This window comes from Mixophyes fleayi, chromosome 9 (assembly GCF_038048845.1).
Source record: "Mixophyes fleayi isolate aMixFle1 chromosome 9, aMixFle1.hap1, whole genome shotgun sequence".
NCBI classification, from domain to species: Eukaryota; Metazoa; Chordata; class Amphibia; order Anura; family Limnodynastidae; genus Mixophyes; species Mixophyes fleayi.
In genome coordinates this window covers 74,403,915-74,430,437 of record NC_134410.1, presented here as the reverse complement: position 1 = coordinate 74,430,437, position 26,523 = coordinate 74,403,915, and the positions used below count along the sequence as shown (strand labels likewise).

At 45.3% G+C, this 26,523-nt stretch overlaps 1 protein-coding gene across 1 annotated transcript in view; it reads left to right on the top strand.

The window, feature by feature from the left end:
• The window catches only part of LOC142100757 (G-protein coupled receptor 83-like), a 53,588-nt gene that overhangs the window by 14,251 nt on the left and 12,814 nt on the right, over positions 1–26,523 (top strand). Inside the window, exon 3 of the mRNA XM_075184543.1 lies at positions 5,097–5,230. Within this exon, the coding sequence (XP_075040644.1) occupies positions 5,097–5,230 (134 nt within the window). The remainder of the gene's footprint in view (positions 1–5,096; positions 5,231–26,523) is intronic.

Genomic DNA, 26,523 nt, shown 5'->3' with positions numbered 1-26,523 from the left:
CTGACACCTTCAAGCTGCAGCAACGCGTGAAACCAAGGCCGGCACTCTTGGTTTGCCCAACATACATCTGGGGCGTAACCAGCACGCGTACAAAATACTACGGCCCGTGCTCCAGGTCGGCCCAACCTTCCTCCGGGGATTAACCAGCACCCATACAAATACCACGGCCAACGCTCAAGATCAGCCCAACCTACCTCCGCGGCTTAACCAGCATCCGTACAAATACCACAGCCAGCGCTCAAGATCGGCCCGACCTACATCCGGGGCTTACCTAGCACCTGTACCAATTACCAAGGCCAGCGCTCCAGATCGGCTCAACTTACTTCCGGGGCTACACCAGCACACCTATACCATACAAAGGCCCATGCTCCAGGTCGTCCCAACCTACCTCTGGAGATTAACCAGTACCCGTATAAATACCAAGGCCCGCACTCCAGGATGGCTTAACCTCTTGTCTTCGCTGTTTCATCACAGCCTGTGAGATAACCAGGCTTTACATCTTTAAAACAGAAGGTATCAAGACATCTCAACCAGAGAGCAAACCGGATCCAGGAGTCGGGAATGGGAGGGAGGGTTTGCCTTTCCTGGAGTCAAGAGAGCTATTCCCACTCCTCCCAGTTCTTTTAACCTATTCCTCTGTTCCTCCCCTTATGACACTATCCCTGGTTATCACCACACCTTCTTGTTTTGTTAACCCTCAGTGAACCACACCATTATGTACAAACATCAGCTTTTATTTTCACTTCAGACTTAATTCATCCCTCAGTTCGATTAAAATGCTTAACAGTTGATGACATAATGTCAAACCCTTCTTTCTTAACCTTAAAATGTATGTGTTAAAATAAAAGACACCACACCGACTTTTTGTTGGCAAATTAAACTCTTTTATTTAAATAACTGCTATTATGGTGGCGGAAGAACACTGTACTGCCTTGCCTATCTGTAAGCGCTTTTAGCATTTGTATGTTAATGGGACAACCGTCCACCCCGCACCCCTCTGAGCTAATCATAATGCTCTGCAAGCCAGGGAAACCTGGAAAGTGCGCTGGGGCAACAGTGTAACCCATCGCCCTCTACCTAGCTGTGAGTGGACAGGACCACATTTGTAGCTAACATCCCAGAGAGTGGAGTCGACCAGCCAGAGGCTTCAAACTCACTCACACGGAATACGCCGAAGAACATCATAACAAAGGCAAAGCTGAATAGGCTACACTCATAGGGGTCATGTACCACTTGCGAGAGAGAACCTAGGAAATACATTAAAAGCTAGTGACCCACAGGTCTCTGGCCGTCAGGGAGAATGGGGTGCTTTCGCTTCCAACCACGTAGTGCACTAGTAATCAAGAACCCTTTTGTCACATCAGACGAACCATACAATTGGAAGAAAAGGGATAATACTCGCGAGGGAGGAGGACATTACTGACTTTGACTTACCGGTGTTATAGCCAGCCCATATAAAATCCTGAATGCGGATCTGCCCATCTCCACTCCTACTAGAGTCTCCATTTTCAAATGACATCCACTATCCACAGGCGAACCGATAACTCCTCAGAGTAGCTGGCGCTAAAGAGGACTCTGCAAAACTCCTCACTTCAGCTTCGCAATCTGCCAGACATAAGCAGGACATGGGTAACCGGTGAGGGATGCCCGAAGTGCCAGGGCTCGGAATTTGCCCCAGTTACCTCTAGACAAGGTGTCTGCCAGGCTATTCTCCACCCCGGGCATGTGTCACGCACTAAAGGAGATATTGTGGCAAAGGCAGTTCAGTACAAGTCGTCGCAGGAGGCAGAAAACTGGGGGAGGAAACACTGCGCTTATTAATGGACTGCACTACTCCCAAATTATTGCACTGGAAGACCACCTGCTTGTCCCTAAATCTGTCAACCCACAGCTTCACCACTACTATGATGAGGAATAGCACCAGCAGGACAAGGTTGGCTGTATGTCCTGCCCATAACCACTCACCGGGCCAGTGCCACATGCATTGTCACCGGTGAAGTATGTCCCAAACTAGACAGAACTTGTGGCATCCGTGAACAGCTGCAACTCCCAACTAGAAATCGGGGGTTCGGGACAGATACAGACCCCGTTAAAGTCCCAGAGGAAAGTGCACCACACTCCAAGATCATCCCTGATCTCTTGAGATAGGGATCATCTTGTGAATACCTGGCTAGCCAACAGGTCAGGCTAGACAAAATAATGGGAGAGGGGGCCTTACATAAAGACAGGGGGTGCGAGTATGCTGTCTTCAACCCCCTTTCCTGCCCTGTCACAACTCCCGGCCTTGTGTGTGCCACCACAGAGTTAGCAGTTATGGCTGAATCTACACGCTGGTCCATGCGGGCACTGTCCCTTATTAAAGCCCATTGCACAGAAATGTCATGCCAGGCCTTCCTTGCCACGGAGGCCACTTCTTAACTGCAGGGAAGGAACTGACCCGCCCCTCCTTCGTAACCTTAAGCCAGTTTTCGACGTCCTGAAAACCCAACAAAATGGTCCTGTGACCATTGTACTTGGACCTAAACTCATGATCATATGCTAACCAGACACCCGGATTAGATGCCATGTACATTTACTGAATCATTTGAAGGTATTTGAGTACCTCCATGTACGTGACTCCAGATAACAGGCCATAAACAAATATGCCCCGCATAACCAGTTGCAGTAGGTTTTGAAGCTAGCTCCCCCTCCACTGCCTTTCACCATAGCTGCACCGGCGGCTTTTTTAGCCTTGTCTGTGACTGTGAATATGAACCAAGAACCAGCCCTTAAAAATCTTGGCCCTTACTGACGCGCACACACCGCATTATATAGCCGTGTTCTCACAGCGCAGCATCTAAGAACCTGTGAGCCGGCTAGTCCTACCTGATCCACGAGATGGGCCACGCACCAATTGTAGTACAAAATATTTACGTAAAGTTCTAACTAACTTAGGGGGGCAGGCGCCAGAGCGATCAGAGTCCTGACTCATACTTAAGCAATCAGAAAAAACAAGCAAGTCATCATGTACATAGTCATCATCAAACTAACCCAGCCTACGAGAGCCACCAGGTGAACCAGATAGGGAAGCCGGGCACTCCGAGGCCATATCGGATAGATAACTGCCACCTCGGGTGTCATAGCCATCTGCATCCATGACCTGGTCAACCGTGTGTCCTGCTGAGAGAGAGAGGTTAGCATTCTCGTCAAATGAACACAGCAACTCTTGTGTCTTGTGACCTGAAAGATCAGAGGGAACCCTACCAAGCCACTGACTATCTTCCACTGAGGCTGCGCGAGAGTTGCCACTGCCAGTGCCATAGGATGACAGTTGACTGGATGCCATGTGAAGCATCATGTAAGTCTGCTCCAGGAGCGGCCACCCTGGGCGCCCCCGCCACAGCCTCTCCAACTGGGGCAGCATCGCGGGGCCTAGGTATCCTACTGGGGTGCCCTAGAACCTTAGGGGCCGGGGCTGCCACCACCACATTCTTATCGTGCCAGGGAGCACTACTCCCGACAAACCCCAAAACAAAACAAGGTCGCTGGCGGCATAGGGGTGCGTGGACCACTCATGGGACCTGGTGTTCCCTAACCCCCCACCCCTCTCATGGGGCCTGGCGCCAATATCTTCTGTATGGGCTGAATAGCGACATCAGGGAGGAAAGACACTGCTACCAGCAGCTGTCTGCCTCATATACCTGGGGGACTCATGCAAATCATAGGCGGCAGTGGGGAGCTGGGAAGGGAGTGGTACCCCTTCAGCTGAGAAACCTAATTGCCCCTAGAGGATGTCTGCCCCATATACCTGGGGGCTCATGCAAATAATAGGTGGCAGCGGGTAGCTGGAAAGGGAGGGTTACCCCAGCTTCTAAACCTAAATGCTCCCTAGAGGACACGGGGAGAGGGAGCCCCCCTGCTGAATTGAGCGGTAAGTCTATGCCCAGAGCTGTGCAGCCGTGGCACCCGAGATGCGGCCGCATCCCCTGGCGATACGAAATGACGCGCCGGAAGTGACACCCGGTTTCGTGGGTTGTATGGTATCCCTCCTCTGCCATGCGATAAACTAGCCTGCTCAACCTGGCACTTACTCTCCTGACAGGGGAGCAGCAACCATGCATAGTGGAAGGGTGGGCAAAAGCGACAGAGCAGCCATGCTGGTCAGCAGAGGGGGAAGGGGAGGATGAGCTGCGCATAGGGAGGGAAGAGGGGAGATCCATTGGAGAGGGAGAATGGAGGAAAATAGTTAAACAAGGAGAGGGAGAATGAAAGGGAGGGGAGAGGAGAGAAAGAGAGGGTGGGAGGTAAATGAGAGATGGGAAAAAATGGGAATAAAGCTGATAAAGTGAGGGGCAGAGGAGGAGGATAAGAAAGGGGGAAGCAATGCAGAGGCTAAGAATTATGAGACAAAAGGCATGATAAATTAATAAATGAAATGTAGGAATGAAAGTGAAATGAGTGTATAGGGGTGAATAAAAGAATGCCAGCGAGAGAAGCAAAAAGCTAAAACAAACTGGAAATAAAAACAGAAAGTAGGCAGAAAGACAGAGCAGAGGTAGTAGGAGCTGTGATACTTATCCATTTGCCTGTCCTGGAAAAATGAGAGCTATTCCCACTCCTCCTAGTTCATTTAACCTATTCCTCTGTTCCTCCCCTTATGACACTATACCACCACACCTTGTTTTGTTAACCCTCAGTGAACCACATCATTATGTACAAACCTCACCTTTTATTTTCATCCCAGTCTTAATTCATCCTTCAGTTCTATATTCTCTTAAATCCACAAACAAAGCTTCATCCCTTTAATTTTTGACTGTCTACTGATGTTCTATCTCCACTCACTCCCATACTTTGGATTTTTGCACATAGATGGAATATATATGCACCTAATACATTAAAGAAACAATTGGAATTGAAAATCATTCTCCAATGGCTATCAGTCTTTTTGATAATGACTTAACATAACATTGCTACTATACACTAGTATCACATTCTTCATTTTCACTATGTAATTTGTTACTATTATTATTTTAGGCATCCCCTATCTTACTACTTCTGTCATTTGACCTCTAGAACACCTCTTTCATTGGACTAATTGCAAAATACTTTATTTCCAGGTAATACTGAACCCGTTGAAGCCAAGGATGTCTCTCAGCAAAGGAGCCCTCAGCATCTCTTTTATCTGGGTTATGGCAGCATGCTTCTCCATGCCTCATGCTATATATCAGAAACTATTCCAATACAATTACAGGTGAGCTTTTGAAAGCTATTAGTGTATTAATGCCTGTTTCTCAGTATAATTCTATTACTGGCTGTCTTTCAGTATATAACTTTCTAAATAATTGTCTACATATCTAGTTTTGTCTATTGGTTTAACAATTTGTTCTAGTATAAATTTGTGAAATTGACATTTCAGATTAGACAAAATAAGAGTTTTCTGGGAAAACAAAGATGCATGCACTGTCACATGTATGCCCACCACATTAATGTGTTCACCTGTACTCAGTGGCTAGAGGACATGTGTGCAAATCAGAGGTGCTTTCTAATAGGATAGCACACTATAGTTCAGATTAGTGGGGTAGTTGGAACCACAATCAATACAACAATGTGTCTGGTCCAAACAGTGTTCAATAATTAGCAGACAATGAGGTACACAATAGCAATCCAGAAAATATAAGCAGGGGTCATTAACATTTTAGACAATGTCAGAATGCAAAAGAGTAGTCAAGCATCCAAATAAAGGGTCATGGTGTTCAGTAGACAAGCATGTTCGAATAGATAAATTACATACAGGTACACATATGCGTACCAAAATACATGTCTATCTGAATTACAGCTCATCTTACATTTACAGCTCCTTACATCTGGAGAGGCAAAATGTTGCAGGAGTGTATTATTTCCCCTGGAAATGTGTACTAATGAGACTTGGATGCATACTCAGATACACTTCTTGTTGGTACTGGAGGACTGTTGTAAAACTATGTGATGATAATGGTGAAAGCAGCAGCATTATATATCCATTTCTAATTGACTTCTTGCTTATTGACTCCTGCAGTTGTTAGTACTTCATTCATTAGTGTTACGGCTAAATTATGTTGAGTTGCGACTGTCTTTATCAATTTATTATTTGTCTTTTTCATCTGAACTACTTCTGGAAAAATGATTTATTAGGTGTTATTGACGCATGTGGGGTGTTTATAATTATTTACAATTTATATGGAGATTGCGACTTTTGTATTTATTAATAACACTGTCAAGACACTATTCTTTCTTTTGTGTATGTGACACTTCAATACATTATACAGTGTGCAAACAGCGTATGCAATTTTAAATTTTTAACTAACCATGTCAAGACATGTGATCACACTACAATTGGGCATAGATATATACTTTTATATAGAAATACCACATAATTTTAAATTTTTGGGATATGTACGAGTCAACATACAAATATAAGTGCGCAATTCTTGCAGCAGAATTTTTAACGCGTAAATTAGAACCCAAAATGTGCCAGACCCTGAGGCCCTATGTGTATACCTTTACACAAATCCATTTCAGTGATAAAATATTAGAGCATATGTTTAAAAAATATTTGTATATCATTTACATAATATTACCTAATTTATAGAAATGAAAGTATATATGACTGATTCAGAGCGACCTTAAATGAATCAAGTCACAAACAACAAAAGCTGTAAAAATTAGAGTTGCTCACTGACCCCCGTGAAGTGGTTTTGGGTTTGGATCTGGATTAGTTTCGTGTTTTGGTTTTGGCAAAACCACCCTCGTGTTGTGGTTATGGTTTTGGTTTTGGATCTGTATTTTTTTTAGATAAATTGCAAAAATATGCTAAAATAACTGAATTTGGCTCTTTTTTTGATCCTACATTATTATTAACCTCACTAACACTAATTTCAACTCATTTGCAGTCAATTTTGACCACCTCACAGGTAACAATATAATTTTCATACACTTTCAAACAAACATTGCAGCAGTTCTTGCCAGCGATAAGAAAAAGGCCATTGTCATGCCTGGGCATACGACCAAAAATCCACCTTATGTGTGGAATTATTTTTACACAAATTCTGACAACAGTTGTCTAGCCATTTGTAGAATTTGTAAAGCCACACTCAGTAGAGGTAGGAGCCTTAACCATCTAGGATCCTCATCCATGTTACTGCATTTGAAGTGAGTTCATGGAAAGCTGTTGGGAAAATAAGAAATTTATGTTAACACAAGCAGTACAGCATCATCTACCTCCCTTCTCTCATCTAGATGCCAGCAACTGCAATCTACACCTCCAACACCTTCATTATCACTATCCTCACAAGTGATGCCAGTCAGTCCTGCATCCAAGTTGCTAAGCCTAGATGATTCCTCCACTAACCATGATTGCTCTGAAGAATTATTGAGCATTAGTCCCTCTGCTGCTGCTGCTGCTGGGGGTGGATCTTCAACCCAGAAGAAGACTACTTGTAGTTTACAACAATTGACTGTTAAACAATCTTTAGCTAGAGGAAGAAAGTAAGAAAGCTGTCACCCAGTCGCAAAGCGGATCACAGACGCCATGGGGACTATGCTAGTATTAGATCTGTGCCCAATATCCACTATTAATGCAGCTGGTGTTAGACAATTACTTGAGGTCTTGTGTCCCCGTTTCCAAATTCCATCACACCATTTTGCTAGAAAAGCTATTCCTCACCTCTACCAGAAGGTTCATAAAAATGTAATTATTGGGCTACAAAATGCCATTCTACCCACCAATCCACAGATATGGGGACAAGCGGAACTGGGCAAACTAAAGATTATATAAGTGTGACAGCCCACTGGGTCAGTGATTCTCCTTCACCAGCAGGAACAGCAGCAGCATGTACCCAAGTACATAACATTTTTCTGAGGCAGGCTACTCATCTGCTTCACTAAGAGAAATATTATTATTATTATTATTATTATTATTATTATTATTATTATTATTATTATCATAGATTTGTAAGGCACCAGAGTGCTCCACAGGGCCGTACAATAGGGAAGACAAGGACATACACAAAACAAGACATATGTAAAAAAAGAACAGAAAAGGCAGACAAATGAATGGAGACATGAAAACAAAAGGTATGGAGGAGCCTGCTCATTACAAAGCTTACATTCTAAAGGGAAGAGGGCACAGCTGAAACAAGAGGAGTGAGTGTGGCTCAGAATGGAGATTGGGGTAGTTGTGAGGGTGCATTAGTGTGAATAGCGTTATCGAGGATAAGGTGACCTCTAAAAAAGACATGGGTTTTCAAAGAGCATCTAAAGATTTGAAGGCTGTGGAAAAGTCGGATTGAGCGTGGTAGGGAATTCCATAAGTGGGTAGCAGCACGGGAGAAGTCTTGAAGGCGGGAGTGAGAGGTGGTTATCAGACACGAGATAAGGCGCAGGTCAGAGGTAATACCATTGACAACCTGTTTAAAAAAATAAGGGATGTCATTGCAACATGGGTTATCCTGCTTGGACTCTCCTAAGGATATGTGATTCATGCTAACGCCACCAATATTGTTAGATCATTACAGCAGAGGGAATTCCATCGAGTAGGTTGTGTGTTGGAGAGCTCCTGCAAAGCCAAATTAGCTTCTGTGTTATCCAGCAAGGATGGAGGATCCTGGGGGAGGTGAGGAGGAGAGCCCCCAGGCTCCTGGGCCTAGTGCCTCCAGAAGGCCCAGCTTAGATCCAGGGTCTGGAGTGGATTCCGCTCCCAGTCGACCTATTACCAACTTGGCTGGGAGTGTGGAAGGCCCTAGTCTTATGAATCAAGGCAGAATTTCCCTGCATGAAGCCGAATGCAGGGATCCCATGCGGTCAGTCTGTGACAAGAATCTCGCTATGCACCGTGTCCCCAGCAAGTCAACTGGAGGACAGTGAGACAGAAGTACCTGTGCACCTTAACATGGTAGCTTCAGTCAAGGCCGGGCTGAACGAGGAATTACCTGCCCCAGTGATGAAACAACTGGGGGGGATGGCTCCAGGGCATCTGTGAAGAGCAACAGAGAAGCCCTGACTAAACTCGTGCCGGGAGATGTGAGCTTAGCCTCAGTGACGGTACAACTGGAGGCAAACGTGGCATGTGTGCCGGTGATACCAAACAGGGCACCCCCGGCAGGTATGGGAGAGTCCCTAGTGGAGACACAACTGGGGGCTAACAAAGAAAGTATGGCCATAGAAGAGGGTGGCGGCCGTTAAAATGGGTGAGGAGGCCCAAAACGAGGCAGCAGTTTCTGTGGTTAGCGGTGCGGTGGCTGGTAAAGGAGAGGCGGATGTTGACCCGGGAGAAGTCGGCTTACCTGACTCTGATGAAGGGGAGACGGAGGAGTCTGCCATAAAGGCACGGCTGGAGCGGCTCTCTTTGGAAATTCCTAAGTTGAAAAGACAAATCGCGGCATTGAAGAAGAAAAGTAACCGTGCGTTTAGTACAGAACGCGCTGTTATGCGCATAGAAATTGAGGAGTTGAATGCTATCCTCCTAGACAAGGAAGAATCGATGCAGCTACTTACGATAAAGCTACAGGAGATGGAGCAAACAACCTGTTCAGGAACGGAGGTTTCTGCTAACATTGACAGCTCTGAGCACTTACCGGCAAACCTTCCCATGGACCAGTCTAACAGCATACCTGATATTCACCTGTATAACAGCATAAAGCAGCAGGAGGATGAGCCGCCGGTGAGGGAGCCCATGGGGGATACAGATGGTGCAGGGGGGGACGCCGGTCAAGCTACGGTTCCCGTGGTGGACTCGGAGTCCCCATCTCCCGCGTCACTTCCAGTTTTGGCCGATGGTTCCGGTGCGGGTCTCCTGAGGCAGGCAGTGGCATCTGATCCTATTGGCTCCCCTCTTCTGGAAACAGGTAATCGTGATAAGTGTGAAACTGATCCAAAGACTGAGCTAGTCCCGGTGATAAGCACTTTTCCAAAACAAGCTGAAAGTAATATATTGTCTTGCAAGGTGTCTGATATATGCAAGTATAATGTGATCCTCTCCCGCGACACCACGCCAGCTCCATCAAAGGCTGGTAATGTTACCTGTATGCAGGGACCAGAGGCAGCCACCCCTAGCAGCTTAGCTGCTTCTCCGGGGATGTCGGGCCACTGTGTGTCTTCTAAAACAGCTCCCGTTGTGTGTGTCCCTGGTCCTGTAGGCTCCCCGTATGTAAGCTCAGGCGGGCTCAACATGGGTTCTGAATCGGTGGTGTGTCCAGATAGTTCTACTGATATTGGAAGGTCCTTAAGTCATGCCCAGGTTAGAATTATTAACTCCATATACGGGCCCTTGCAGCTAACTGAAAGGGTGAAAAAAGCAGTCGTCTTAATAGACGAAGTAACTAGGAGAAATGCGGAGTTGGCTGGTAATCGTGGTGTTTGGGATAGGCAGCCTGGTTCCGGGGCTATGGGGAATCAATGGGGGGGCGGGTCTTAGTAAGTCTATAATGAATAATCAGGCTGAGGTGGTAAGAGGTGGTCCTGATTTGTCCAATGCTGGGCCCGTTGGTAATATAGGTGATGCCCAGGACGGTTCGGTGCATTTAAATCCTGGGGTACAGGGCTCGCTAAAAAAATCTGTCCCAGGTACATCCTCCTATGCAAGCATTGTGTCTGGTACAGGCCAGAGGTTGGTGGGCTCTCCTCCGGGGGGTCCGTCTCCTAGAGGTCAGCCCCCTAAGCGTAGGAATGTTGTGCAGCTTAAATTCATTGGTGACAATCCCCCGAACAGAGCTGACTTCTTGAAGGCGTTTCTAGACTCTTTTGGGTTCGTGCCCGTGGATCTCTTTGCTTGCATCCACCCCATTGAAGCGTTTGAGTATGACGTTAGCTTTATTTCATATCAGGGCTTGGAGGCATTCTGGAATCGGTGGGGTGGGTGTAGGGGACAAGATCCGTGGGTAAATTTCAGAGCCATAGCCATAACAAGGCAAGAAAGGGTTAAAGTTACAATCCTAGTTAGGAATGAGTCGATTCCCGTGGCCGACTTGGCCTTCTGGTTAAGGCGGTACGCAGGTCTAGTGTCCCTGCTGGTAAAAGTACCGGACCTGAGCTATGACGTCTGGGGTGGTGGGTGGTCTGCCACGGTCGATCTGCGATGCACAGAGGCTGGCCTGACACACATACCATTGGCTGCCTTCCTTGGTAGAGACAGGTTTCAATGTTTTTATCCAGGTCAGCCGAGGATGTGTCATCGCTGAGGGGACTTCCGCCACCTCAGCGCCAACTGTCCGCACCAAAAGTTTTGAGGAACAATTGGGCACCCATTAAGCAAGTGTCAACATGCCTCCCCCAACATAGAAATACCAGATGAGGATATGGTTCAAGCAGCCGAAAGGGTGGAAGGAGATCAAGGGGGTAGGTCCTCTGTAGTACTTCCTGAGCTGGTGCCTGTCCTTGTTCCTGAGGTAGTTGCACAGTCTAGTAACCCAGTGGAGTCCCTGGTGGTGCCTGTTTTAGACAATGTCTGGGAAAAGCAGAGGAAGAAGGGCAAAAAGAAAATTAAAATAAACAGGGGTAAAGACGTTGTCCTGTCTAACAATTTTCAATTTATTTCAAGTGAGGAAGAAATAGATGAGGGCGAGGTAGTCAGGACTGAGGGTGGGGATCTAGTTCTCAAGCTAAAAACAGATAGGAAGAGGAGAAAGCCCAGCGGTCCATCTCTCGGTGAGGCGGGAACCTATTGCAAACCTAGAGACAAATCAAGGATCCCTGGGGATTTTCTGAAGAAGCAGGTAGTTTCTGGGGGCCCCCTTCGGTGGAGGATCTAGCTCCTCCCCCTTTCCCGAACCCTTCTCCTTTTCTCACCCCTCCTGTCCCTGTTCCTGATTCCCTCTCCCTCGCCCTGTCCCTTCCCAGATTCCTGAGCCTAACCTTTCCCTTGCCCATCCCTCTGCCCCCCCCATGTACCCCCTTCCGGTTCTCCCCCTGCTCTCCCTCCTGAACACCCTCCTATCCAGGGACCTAGTTCAGGAATGCAGCCCTTTAGTAGTCCCTCGGCCCCGTGTAAAGCTGAAGTCACTTCTGGGGAGGTGGCGGGTGGTGAAGTTGGGGAGGTGACAGTCGGGTCAGATGAGGCTCCTCCCTCCAGGGAAGTGGTGGTTCTCCGGGAGGGGGAGGCTTTACCGGCCGTTATAAGTTGTAAGCGATATGGTTCCTCCGATGATGACTCTGTTAAACCGGTGAAAAAGAAGTGAGCTGATTCCTGCCTTTAAAAGCTCTGAGGGATTTGCCACTATTAATGTTGCATCTATACTTTCCGAACAAGCTCGTTATATGGCATTTGATTTTTTTCAGCACAGTTGAGGCTGATTTTTTAATTTTGCAGGAGACCAGATTGGGTCAGTTGGCTGACCTTCACAAAGCCAAGAGGGAGTGGAGGCGTGAGCCCTCCTACTGGTCTCTTGTCTCTGAGCCGTACGGTGGGGTGGCGGTGCTTTTTAACGGCATGATAACCATCCAGCGAGTCATTGAACTAGAGGTAGGTAGGTGCATGGTCCTGGATGTCAATCTGAGAGGGCATGACTTGAGGTTGATCAATGTCTATGGTCCCCAAACAAGGTAGGGTAGGAAGTTCCTTTTCGGTGCGATAAAGCCATACCTTTTTTCAGCCTGGCAGATAGTCTTTGGTGGTGACTTTAACACCGTCATTAGGACTAAATACAGGGAAGGCTCAAGGAATTTTCTGGGCTATGACTCCTCTTTTCTAGTTAGTATGATTAGGCAGGCTGGTCTGGTAGGTGTGCATATTCGCCATTTCCCGGACCACACAGGGTTCACCTACTTTAGAGGTAGATGTAAGTCTAGGATAGAAAGAGAGCTTGAAAACCTTGGCTCCGGAGCTGAGGCCAGTAGAGTTCTCTGATCACGTTTACCTCTCTATGTCCCTGAATGCCTCTGAGACTCTTCGGAAGGGTAGGGGCTTCTGGCGCCTGAACTCTAAGCTTCTTGATGAGGAGGTGATAAGACAGTCCTTTTGGGACTTCTTTGAATCCCAGGAAACTCTTTTGGAGGCGTGTTGAAGTAGGTCTGAATGGTGGGAGATGCTGAAGAAGAGGACCCGGAGCTTTTTCCGCAACCTAGTAGCTAGAAATAACTTGTTAAAAGAGAGTACCTACATGGCACTGAGAAGAAAACTTGGTTTCTTGATTTCTGGCCAGGGGGATAATGGGGAGATCCCCCGGGTGAAGGCTCAGATGAGAGAGATACAATATGACCGGTATGCTTCCTTGATTCTGAAGAGGGACTATGGGAAGTACCATTCGCCCGACCCCTTCCAGAGCTGTAGGAACTCGGTAGATGGAAAAGATGGACCAGTTTTTGAGGGAAACTCCTGGTCTTGGAGATCTCAGCTAGTCGCTTGAGTCCTTGGGCAGTGAGGTAACGGTGGACGAGGTCAGGATTATGATAGATAGGTTATCTATCAAGAAAGCCCCAGGCCCAGATGGTCTTACATCTGAGTTCTTTAAAATCTTTGGGGACATCCTAGCCCCGCACCTCTTGGAGGTCTTTAATGAGAGCTTAGGCAGAGGTTTATTGCCTCCCTCCATGAGGGTCTCTGCCCTTATTCTGTTGTCCAAGGGGAAGGATCAGTCGAGTGTTGAGAACTGGCGTTCCATTGCTCTTCTCAATACCGACAGGAAGATTCTGGCAAAGGTACTTTTTAATAGAGTGGTGCAGGTTTCCGGTCGGTTGCTCTCTCCTTCTCAGCATTGCACTGTGAAGGGTCGAAGCACTTTCAGTGCTGTCCTGGGGGTGCGGGAGGCCATTGAGAAGTGGGGGAAGTACCTTTTAGCGTTAGATCAGTCGAAGGCCTTTGATAGGGTTAACCACATGTACCTTTGGGCTCTGCTTCTGCGGTATGGTCTTCCAGTCCGGGTGGTGAATTGGCTCCGTACTATTTACAGACAAGCCGAGAGCTTCCCTCTTGTGAATGGTTGGGTCGGTCCGTCCTTTGAGGTCAGCTCTGGAGTAAGGCAGGGTTGCCCCCTGAGCCCCCTCCTGTATGTGTTTGCTATAGATCCCTTCATCCAAAGGGTTGATGGCAGCTCGATAGGGGGAGTGCTGCTGGGTCCGGAGTGTTCTTTGAAGGTAGTGGCCTACACTGACGATGTTACTGTTGTCTTGTCGAGTCCCGCAGAAGCAATAGAGGTAGCAACTCTGGTCTGTGGGTATTCTAAAGCCAGTGGCTCGTTAGTAAACCAGGAAAAGAGTAAAGTTTTCTGGATGGGGGAGGAGGGTTGTGAATTCAGCCTTCCAGACAGTCTCCCCCGGGCTAGTGATAAGATCAAAATTTTAGGGATTCATTTAGGCCCCAGAGATTATGGCAAGCAAAATTGAGAACTTAGGCTGGAGGAAGCTTCCCGGAAGGTAGAGAGCTTGAAGAGGTGGAAACACTCTCTCCGGGACAGGGTGGACCTGGTCAAGACCTTCCTGATCCTGGTATTCTTGTATATCAGCTATGTGTGCCTTCTGCCAGAATCTTTATGGTCTAGGGTTTATGCAGTTTTTCTTCCAGTTGCTCTGGGGAAGAGGCTGAACCTGGTCAAGCGGGCTGTGACCTACTGCCAGAGGTGGGGTGGTGGCCTGGGTATGGTTAACCCAGTGCTTTCCTTTAGCACAACTTTTTTGAAGTTGCACCTGAGCAGTCTCCTAGTTGAGACCCCCCCCCCTCCGTGGGTGGGTGATTTCAGGGTGCGGGTGGATCCCTTCCTCAGTGCATGGGATGGGGTAGGCGCGAGGAAAAGTTTCAGGGTCCGGCATGGGTATCTCCCGGCCTACGTTTCCTTGGGATTGAAGGTGACAAGGCGTTGGGGCCTGGGGGCGGGAGAAGTCAGAAGCTCTTCTAGAAGGGAGCTGGAGAAGAGAGTCCTGCACTCCCACTTCTGGGTTCCGCTGTCACTGAAGGACTGCCCGGGTGATGTGAGTTCGGTGGGGCTTTCCCTGATTAATTCAGGGAGAATCCCGTTGAAGCTATGGGACATTGCCTGGCTCTCCTTTCACGGGAGACTCTATGTGAGAGGGAACCTCAAGTACAGAAATGCTGATGATCGTGGCTGCCCACGGGAGGAATGTCTAGGGGCGGAGGAGACTATGGACCATTTCTTGCTTCAGTCTCCCTTTAACATAGAGGTTTATGAAAGAGTTTCCGGGTCCCTGGGGATCCCCTGCCTTTCGGGGCTTAGTTACCCTGAATGGGTTTACGGGGCATTCAAGTCCAGGTGGAGGGCTTTTGATTTGTGCACCCTTTTTTTAGTCAGTCTAGTGGTCAGATATTTCACGTGGAATGCACAGTGTCAGGTGTCTATCAAGCATAAAATCCTTCCCTGTGAAGTGGTGGTGGGTAAAATTCTCCACGAGGTGTGGAAGCTGAGGGGTATGGAGAGACGTCGGATGACCAATGCCAACTGTCTCAGGCTGTGGCGGGGCCTGAGACCTCCTTAAGGAGGTCAAAGTCTGGGGTCCTCTTTTCTAAATGGCTTTTCTCGCTGTCCTTTCACTCCCCTAGATTTTGGAAGCAAAGTATATTTTCAAGTATGGCTTACATGCACCCACAGCTCGTTTCTTTGTGGTGGTGTTTGTGTTAGTATGGTGAAATATGTTTGGAAGTTAGTTGACGGTTTAGTGGTGGCACCCTCTTGTTTATGTGTTTTATCTTTTTGTATATTTATATATTTAGGTTGATGGATTTTCCTGTGGGCAAATAGCTCCCTTTTTGGACTTTGAGTTTGGACCTAATATTTTAAGAGAAGAAGGTGCCACCCTTGTAGAGTTGTGTAAAATGTGTTGCAAGATCAATCAATTAAAATATTTCCATCACATTTCCTTTTTTGTTCACACAATCAACTTGGTGGTACAGAATTTTTTTTAAAAATTACAATGACATGCAGGAGATGCTGTCTGTGTCCCGAAAAATGTTGGGTCATTTTCTGGGTTGTGCAACAGCATGTAGGAGAATGCTGCAGCTGCAAGAAGACTAGAATTTGAGGGGGAATGTACTTATGTCCAGCGAAGTAGCACTTGTGAAGAGAGTGCAGACACAGTTAGCTTGAGTCAAGTGATTGTCTTAATTATACTTTTTGAGAAGCAGCTAGAGAAATTGAAAGAGGGAATTAAAGTAAACAAATCCACAAACTATATTGTAATTGTAGATAAAGTACTTAATTCGCTTCGCCAGGATCAAAGAGCTATCAACATCTTGTAATGACGTTTCCTCCTTCAGTTTCTCTGGAAACTGGTTCTAGAAAAAAACTTAGCTTTCACAAGACACCCTGTGGTGATGCAGATGAGTTAGCACAACATTTTGACATTTGCTCTGCTCTAAAAGAATTGACCAAAAATCGTGACAGCTATGCCATAAAATGAACTACAAATTCCATGAGGAAGGCCATTTTTTGCAATTACATCAAAGTACACATGAATTAGTATTGTTTGAGGAAGATGTACACAATGATGAGGGTGAATATAATGACAGTGTAGATTGCAGGTGATGAAATCTATCTAAGAGACGGGAGCTAAGTGATGTTGAAATGCCTGGTAATATTTTGGGTAGAATAGTATCTTTATCTGTATCTATATTTTAATTTTTGTTTCCCTGACTTAAAAGCACTATGCACTTGAACATCGGCTTTAGCACATTAGGCAGAGTGATTACTATCACTATGACTGAGACTGGAGAGTGACAACAACAATGTCACCCCTCCTGTTTCTGTATGAGCTATGGCACAGTACAGTGTCACTGTAGACTATTATTTGTATTTTCATGCAATGAGAATTACCAACGCAGCTTTCCTTTTGTGTGTGACCTATATAACACAGTAGAATTGGACTGCAGAATTACACCAACCCTGCCAACACTAGTATTTGTATTTTTCTGCAATGAGAATTAGCAAAGGAGCAATGGAGCTCTCCTAAATGTCACTGATTACTTTGTTGAACACTGCTACCACCCTCCTCTTTCAATTCTATAACTTTGCCTGCCCAACTGCTCTACACTCTGTGCTACTCCTTCCGTGTTCCTCTCTGAAATGGCGCTAGATCGCGGTGGAGGGCGGTATTTATAGATTCCACAACTCTCGAGATCCAACGACGTAACAATGATGTTTTGCCTCGCTTTCGATTCCAAAAAAAGCACAAAAGCTCAGTCCTCGGATCTCCTAAGTTCGGGTGTATTCGGTTCCAGAGGAACCGAGCCTGAGCATCTCTAGTAAAAATGTTAATAATCAGAAATTATTAACTACCCCATGGTCTAAGCTTACACTTATTATAATTAAGTATTCAATAAATATTCAAAACAAGCAGTTGTCTCCTTATGGGAACAGTTTTGTCCTAACAGGATTTACTTGACATACAGATGTTCCTCTATTAACTATGCTTTTTGTGCAACATAACTTTGATAGAGTGGAACGGAGTAAAGAAAAAGCTCATCTCGCGTTAAGATGTAATTTGCAAGTATTCTTTGTTAGATATGCAATACTGAATTCAAATGGCATGTAACACATATGTAAAACTGTATTGCACATATGAGCTTTCTGCATGGCAAGCATTGTGACCTCTATACAACTCATGATGTAATTTCTATTTACATACAGTACGTGAACTACATAATGGGCCTGATTCATTAAGGAAAGTAAGGCAAAACATTTTGTAAATTTTCTCCTGGACAAAACCATGTTACAATTTGAGGGGTGCAAATTAGTTTATTATTTTCCACATAAGGAAAATACTGGCCATTTTTTCATGTAGGACACATACTTGATAGCTTCATTATTACACTGACATTTGAAGTTGATCTGGGACATGACCTATACCAATAATAAATCTGTCCCCACATTTTAAATTTACCTCCCCCTCTAATGCAGCATGATTTTGTCAAGGTGAAAAGTTACTCATTTTTATTTCTTTACTTTCCTTAATGAATCAGGTCCAATGTGTTCTTTAACTGTGTAGCAGACACACCAAACTCTTGATCACAGTAAATAATTTACTTTTTCTGTCTTGATACGTTGTAGTCCAAATTGGGAAAAATCTGCATAGAAATGACACACTCTCACATCAGTAATAGTAACTTACTTTTACCAGTCAATCACAAGAGGTTTTCAACACTATCTGATTGTGATTGACCCATAGTTAGGGGGAGTGCAAATTACTCTATACTCATGTTCTCCTTGTTATAGATACAAAACCAAAACCAACCAAAGCTGCCTAGCACTGGGACTGGTTAAGAATTTAGGGAAGGAGGCTATGCATCTGATTGCAAAATCATATTCATAAAGAGTATGTAATGTTTATTGCCCTATATTCTATGTAATGTTAATTTTGTCGCTACCAATGAACATTGTCCAATGCGATTATTGTGGTTACAAAGCACAAAGAGATTTAATAGCAAAAGATAGCAGGATTTACAACAAGACACTCTTTTTATAGCAGCCAATTAACCTACTAGTATGTTCTTGGAGTGTGGGAGGAAACCGGAGCACCCGGAGGAAACCCACGCAAATACGGGGAGAACATACAAACTCCACACAGAAAAGGCTATGGTTGGGAATTGAACTCATGATCCCATCGCTGTGAGGCAGAAGTGCTAACCACTTCGCCACCGTGCTGCCATGGTATGAATAGGAGAAGGACCAGAAAGCCCTTTTGAAGAATTCAATAAGGACCAAGGGCTTTAATAAAGATAGGTGAAAGGTGTTATGAATCTTCAGTGTAAGAGGTAGGTGAAGTTTGTAGGATACTGCATTAATGACTCGGGAAATGCGGAAAGGACTGATAAAAGGTAGGGCTAATTTCATAGAGAACATTGCGAGTCAAGAGATTAGCTTCTGGAATGGAAGAAACAGAGGGCTCTGAAAAGCGGTGGTAATCGTTTTTATGATTACCACCATTCCAACACGCAGAATTCCTGCAAAAAAAACAGAAAGAGTGAAAAAACGAAAGAAAATGAAACAGACTTACCTTGAATCCAACGCTAGAGATGACTGATGAAAGCTAAATTTAAAGCGCCAATGTGGGGTTAAGTGTTTAAACACTTAACCTTTGAAATCCCCAGATTGCCACTTTAAATTTAGATTGACAGACGTCGTGAGGACGTTAAATTGCAGTGCCGCATATTTCTTTCATCGGAATGGCTTACTGTCAGCATGCTGTTTCCATCCATCATCTCCAGCGTCAGATTCAAGGTAAGTCTTTTTTCTTTCGTTTTTTCACTCTTTCGGATTTCTTTTTCAGGAATTCTGTGTGTCGGAATTCTCAGTATAGATATATTGTACCCAACCCATGAAAAGGTGGGCAAGGTAGGATGTCTCCCACACACTGTAAAGAAAGAAGAGGTATCGGTAGATTCATGCAGATGGATGTTATGAGTAAATTCAGCCCATGGAATGTATTCACTACACGTAGATTGGTGCTCAGATATTTAAAAGCAGAGAAAAGATTCTAAATCCTGGATTACTCTTTCGGTATGACTGTTGGTCTGCAGATGATAACCTGAAAAAAATTTCAACTCAATCCCGAGATCCTTACAAAAGTGCCTCCAGAAACAGGAAACAAGCTGAACACCTCTGACAGAAATTATATCAGAAGGACATCCATAAATACATAGGATATTTTTAAGGCAGAGGCAGAGGGCAGACCCGTAAGTGGTATATAATGAGACATCTTGGAAAACGGTCAATCACGACCCAGTTGGTGTTGTAACCCTGGCTGAGCGGTAGATCTGTGATAAAGTCCATAGTGATACTATCACAAGGAGCCTCAGAACAGGCAGACCTTGGAGTAAGCCAGCAGAAATGCACCAGGGAACCTTGTGTCAGGCACAGACATGACATGCCTGTATATAATTCTAAACATTGGAACCTATGGAAGACCACCAGTGATGGCAAGACAATAAGGCAAGAGTTTTCTTAGATACAGCGTGACCAGAGAATTTGAAATCATGGGCCTTCTGAGAACTCTGGGACAAAGATTGGGGTCCTCAAACGAATGACCAACAGTAGATGTTTAGGCAGAAGTCTGAGTTATAACCATCACGCTGACACCGTTAAGGATTCGTTGGACCTCGGGAGTGGTATCGGTGTCGAAATCTTTTTGGAACCAACGGACCTGGTGAGGGTTTATACATGGTAAGGTCTCTAACAAAAGACAACAATTCTCGAGAGCTACTTTAATTGCCGGAAGTTCCTTGTCCCTGATGCCATAATTCTTTTTGTTAATGGAAAACTTCTTAGATAGGAAACCAAAAAGCAGCAGAGATCCAGAAGACGAGCTGTGGGACAATAGAGCACCAATACCGACAGCCAAAGCGTCAACTTCCAGGAAGAAGAGTTTACATTGATACGGTTGAATGAGCACTGGAGCATCGGATAAAGTTCTTTTCAAAGTATTGAAGGCAGACACAGCTGATGGAGGCCAGATCACCCGCAAGGGTGAGGGAGGTAATAGGAGCAATGAGGGTAGAGAAATCCTTTATAAATTGGTGATAATAGTTGGCAAAGCCAATAAAACGTTGTGTAGCCTTCAAACCCAAGGGTTGTGGCTATTTTAGAATGGCCTCCACCTTCTTAGGTTCCATCTAGAGATCGTGACTAGACACGAGATATCCAAGGAAGGACACCTGAGGTACTTCGAAAACACATTTTTCAAGTTTACAGAAGAGACAATTCTGACAAGAGAGAACCTCTTTAACGTGTTTGCGATGAGACTGGATATCCTGAGAAAAAATAAGAATATCGTCCAGGTATATGACTACAAAACGGTAAAGCAAGTCACGTAAAATTTCATTGTCAAACTCCTGGAAAACTGCTGGGGCATTGCACAGCCCGGAGGGCATAACCAGGTATTCTTAGCCTAGCACTGGAGACGTGAGGGGACCGTCGGTCGCAATCACCCCAGGAGAAAAACCGGCAGGGGTAGCTGTATCTCGTTGCTAAGCAACAAAACATTCCTGGCAATAAGAGGCAGGCGGCTGTCCCCGAGCAGAGAGTGGACTGCTGGGACGGCGTTTCACACATGTCTTCCTGCCGAATAACCAGTTTAAATTGACCCATAAACAAAGTGTTTTTGAGGATTAATCTCATACCATTCAGAACTTGCGATCGCAAGATGCGATCGCTTCCCTATTGACACTGGATTTCAACTAGTAAAATATAGATAATAAACGTGTACTATTTACAAGTGTATGTGTGAATGTAAATATGTGTGTTATTAATCCGTGCCATTACGTCATTACACTTGGCGTACTAATCGCAAGGTAAACAAATATTAATTAATTTAGCCGACTTCATCCAATTATTTGATTTCCACATCTACTTAACAAGAACATTTAGATCTCAGCAACATGTTAGAGTTGCAGCAGTCTTTAAGTTATATTATAGTTAAATATATGGAAATGTCAGACAGGGAAGTGCAGAAGTTATTGAAAATAAAACTTAAGGGAGTTGCCTACAAATTACTAAAATATACCTAGAGGAACACCACTCGTCTTTTTATTAATTGGATCCAATTTTATAATGTCGTTACCATCCAAAAGGTAATATGAGAGCTATAAAATATTATTAACAGAAAATAAAATGGAAAAAAACATTTCTTAGGTCAATGACTGTTGAAGATGCAATAATCCCCATAAATCTTAAACAGTTAAGCAATAACACATGATATATATTATTCAGCAGCATTCATCTGAATTGACCTTTGGGTAGCTTCATCAGTTTAACAGATGTGAAGAGCACATCCACTTTTCAGCAACCACATGATCTGGGAAAGAAAGATTCATTTTCTTTCTATACAGTTTGGTTACTGTATTGTAAATTAGTACAGCTGTGAGGATACAGCCAGAAATAGAGAATATAGTCTTACTTCAGATGTGATTTCTGTAACAATTTTACCAACAGCTGAAAGTTCCGATGAGCATTTCGATTCATGCCAACACACCTACACGATTTACCATCAGATCTCATAACCATGTGCTGAAAAGATTGTGACTCCATACACACTCTACAGATATACAGAGGAACTATTGCCAGAAGTATTGGACAGACTGTCATGAGTGCATACATTCTTACAAATGTGCCTGACATCATTTCATTGTTGATTGTGATTTTACGGACGTTTATAAAATCAAATGAAATTATGCAATGTGTTTTAGTGTGATAAAACATGATAATTGCATAGGTGTGTACCCAGCTTTTACTTGGCTGCTGACATGTTTCCTGGCTTGTCATTCGCGTTGAGACTTCAGAAGGAGCAGTTGAGCGTCTTCCATGTTTTTTCTCTTGCCATTGAATTAAAAGCTTTAAAAGAAAAGAACCCGTGTGGAATTAGGTGAATGATAAATTGGTGAATGGAAGATTAGGGAAGTCTTTATTTAAATATTGGATTTTTTACAGCATGTGTGTATTTTTTATGTGCTACTACAGTGCAAGTGGGCCCTGAATGCCAGGACATGCTGGCGCCTTTGGTCCTGGCAGCCATGTGAAGTAGTTGTACAAGGCCAGCCTGCCCAAACAGTTATGGCTGTCAGGACTTGCAGGGACTAGTAGTTCCCTATGCAATAATGCTATTTTTAACATTTTTAAAATTTCACATTATTATCCCAACATACACTACAGACAAGAGTTGGGAGGATCCCCAGGGCATTCAGCACGTGGCTGTTTTTTTTACCTAGCAGGGGTCCATTGTGGTTGCGGGCTGGATTCCCCTAGGAATACAGCCCTCGACTGATTAAGCTGGAGTTGTGTCACATTATGACCCACTGTGTCGATTTTGCGGATTTCCCTGTTATAGTGTGAGAAACCCTGTCATAGCCTAACAGAGAAAGCAGCAACATACAAATTCATCTTCAAGTGCAAATAATCCCTACTACAGCCTGTGATTTCAGGGGCGAAACAGGTAAGGGAATGGGCATGTGCATGTAGTGAATGCACATTAATGGTGTGCCTAGCTCAAGCGTGTACAGTATCATACTATTCAAGCTTTTGGGCATCTCAAAGGTACATAATTTTCGGTCATAATACTTGCACCAGCTATAGGTCTGATGTAAGTAGGGATGTGCACCGGCCACTTTTCGTGTTTTGTGTTTTGGGTTCTGATTACCTTCAGGTTTTGGGTTCTAATGTGTTTTGCCAAAACACCCCCTCAAGGTTTTGGGTTTTGGGTTCTGATTTTTTTTTTTTAAAAGCATAAAAACGGCTAAAATCCAGATTTTTTTTTTTTTACTTCTACGCTATTATTAACCTCAATAAATTCATTTCCACTCCTTTCCAGTCTATTCTGAACACCTCACACCTCACAATATTGTTTTTAGGCCAAAAGGTTGCACCGAGGTAGCTGGATGACTAAGCTAAGCCACACAATTGGGCGGCACAAACACGTGGCCCATCTAGGAGGGGCACTGCAGTGTCAGACAGGATGGCAGTTTCAAAAGCTAGGCTCCAAAGAGCACATAATGCCAAAAAAAGAGGTGCAAGATGGAATTGTCCTTGGGCCCTCCTACCCACCCTTATGTTGGTGAAATAGGACATGCGCACTTTAACAAACCAATCATTTCAGCGACAGGGCCTACAAAACTGTGGCTGAAATGATTGGTTTGTTTGAACCCCCACAAAACGAGCTGGCAAAGAAAAAAAAGAGGTGCAAGATGGAATTGTCCTTGGGCCATCCCACCCACCCTTATGTTGCGGAAAAAGGACATGCACACTTTAACAAACCAATCATTTCAGCGACAGGGCCTACCAAACTTCTGTGGCTGAAATGATTGGTCTGTTTGGGCCCCCACAAAAAAAAAGCTATTCATCTTTCCCTGTACAAAGTAAACTGACTCTACTGAGGCAAGATGTCGTCCTCATCCTCATCCTCTGATTCCTCGCCCCCTTCAGTGTGTACTTCCTCATCCTCACACATTATCAATTCATCCCCGCTGGACTCCACAATCACAGGTCCCTCTGTAGTCTCTGGAGGCCATTGCTGGTCTTCATTGAAGAATTGATAATTCATTTTTATAAACATCATTTTTTCAACGTTGTGAGGAAGCAACCTCCTTCGCCGCTCACTGACCAGGTTCCCCGCTGCACTAAAAACTCTTTCGGAGTACACACTGGAGGGGGGACAACTCAGGTAAAATAGAGACAGTTTGTACAGGGGCTTCCAAACTGCCTTTTTTTCCTGCCAGTACAAGTAAGGACTATCTGACATGTCTACTTGGATGGTGTCAGCAAAGTAATCCTCCACCATTTTTTCAATGGTGACAGCATCCAATGCAGCAACAGTAGACATGTCAGCAATGGTTGGCAGGTCCTTCAGTCCGGACCAGATGTTCTCTGCATCCTCGCCAGTGGGTCGTTTAGGAAATCTCAGCTGTTTCCTCGCAGCCACAGGTGTGGAAGAAAATGAAGGAGGAGCTGTTGCCATGTCACGGTCCTCTTCAGATGACAATCTCCTGATCAGCAGGTCTTTGCACTGCTGTAGACTTGTGTCCGCCGGAAACAGAGACACAACATACACTTTAAACCGAGGATCGAGCACGGTGGCCCTGAATGTATTCCTCTGATTTTAAAAGACTGACCACCCTCGGATCCTGGCAAAGCGTACGAAGGGCTTCATCCACAAGAGCTACATGCTTTGTGGAATCGATATGGTTTACCAGCTCCTCCCTCACTTTCTCCAGCTGCTTCTGCAACAGCCTGATCAGGGGAATCACCTGACTCAAGCTGGCAGTGTCGGAACTGACTTCTTGTGTGGCAAGTTCAAACAGCTGGAGAACCTTGCACAACACGGAAATCAGTCTCCACTGCGCTTGACTCCAGCGCATCCCCACTCCTTTGCCTATGTCGTAGGTGGCTGTGTAGGCTTGAATGGCCTTTTGCTGCTCCTCCATCTTCTGCAGCATGTAGAGGGTGGAGTTCAAGCGCGTCACAACCTCTTGTTTGAGGTGATGGCAGGGCAGGTTCAGGCTTTTTTGATGGTGCTCCAGTCTTCGGTAGGCAGTGGCAGAAGGGCGAAAGTGTCCCGCAATTTTGCGGACCACTGCAAGCATATCCTGCACACCCCTGTCACTTTTCAGATAATGCTGCACCACCAAATTTATTGTGTGGGCAAAACATGGCACGTGCTGGAAATTGCCCATATGTAATGCCCGCACAATGTTACTGGCGTTGTCCGACACCACAAATCCCCAGGAGAGTGTAGGTGGAGTAAGCCACTGCGAGATGATTTCCCTCAGTTTCTCTAAGAGGTTGTCAGCGTTGTGCCTCTTACTGAAACCGGTGATACACAACGTTACCTGCCTTGGAACGAGCAGGCGTTTTGGAGATGCTGCTACTGATGCTGCTGCTGCTGTTGCTGCGGAAGGAGATGCATCTACCCAGTGGGCTGCCACAGTCAAATAGTGCTTAGTTTGCCCTGAACCACTTGTCCACATGTCCGTGGTTAAGTGGACAGTGGGTACAACCGCATTTTTCAGAGCACTGAGGACACTTTTTCGTACTTCTCTGTACATCCCGGGTATCGCCTGCCTAGTGAAGAGGAATCTAGACGGGATTTGGTACCAGGGACACAATACCTCCATCAACCGTCTAAATCCCACTCCACTGATGGCGGACACCGGACGCACGTCTAACACCAACATAGCTGTCAAAGCCGCAGTTATCCGCTTTGCCATAGGATGACTGCTGTCGTACTTCGTGCTCATGGCAAACGACTGTTGTACGGTCAATTGCTTAGTGAAAGACGTAGCGGTCTTACAACTTCCCCTCTGGGAAGATGACCGACTCCCAGCAGCAACAGCAGCAGCGGCAGTAGTAGGCGTACCACTGCAGGATCCTCTGAAAGAATCCCGGATTGAAGAGGACTCAGTCATGCCGGTGACATGGCCTGCAGGACTATCTCCCATCCAGATCGAGGAGGAAATTGACGAGGAGGGTGTTGCTGGTGTGAATACAACGGCACCAAGGGATTTAGGTGTCCCTGGACTGCTGACGGTCCTAGCCACAGTTCCTGAACTAAACACAGATTTATGAAGGTTCTTCAGGTGACGTATAAGGGAGGATGTCCCTAGGTGGCCAAGATCCTTACCCCTGCTTATTGCAGGTTTACATAAGGTACATATGGCAATACATTTGTTGTCCGGATTGGGATAGAAATAATTCCAGACCGATAAGGTGGATTTATTGGTCTTCTGGCCAGGCATGATGATAGGCTTTTTCATCCCATGGACAACAACTGTTTCCCCCCCTGGTGCCTCATTTAAGAAAACCACATAAGCATCCTCCTCGTCAAGTCCCTCAGCGCCAGCTACATCAATATCCTCCTCCTGGTGTACAACATTGACACCTTCATTATCCAAATCTGTAACTGCACTGTGGGTGATCCTTCCAACATATGCAGAGGGCGTGCTGCAAATGGTGGAAGGAGCCACCTCTTCCCATACAGTTATGGGAAGGTCAGGCTTCGCAACCACCAACACCCTTGGACTCGCCTTGGGGATTTGTGATGCCAAGTCTTTAGAAGACAGAGTTGTTTGCTGTGTTGTTGATGACA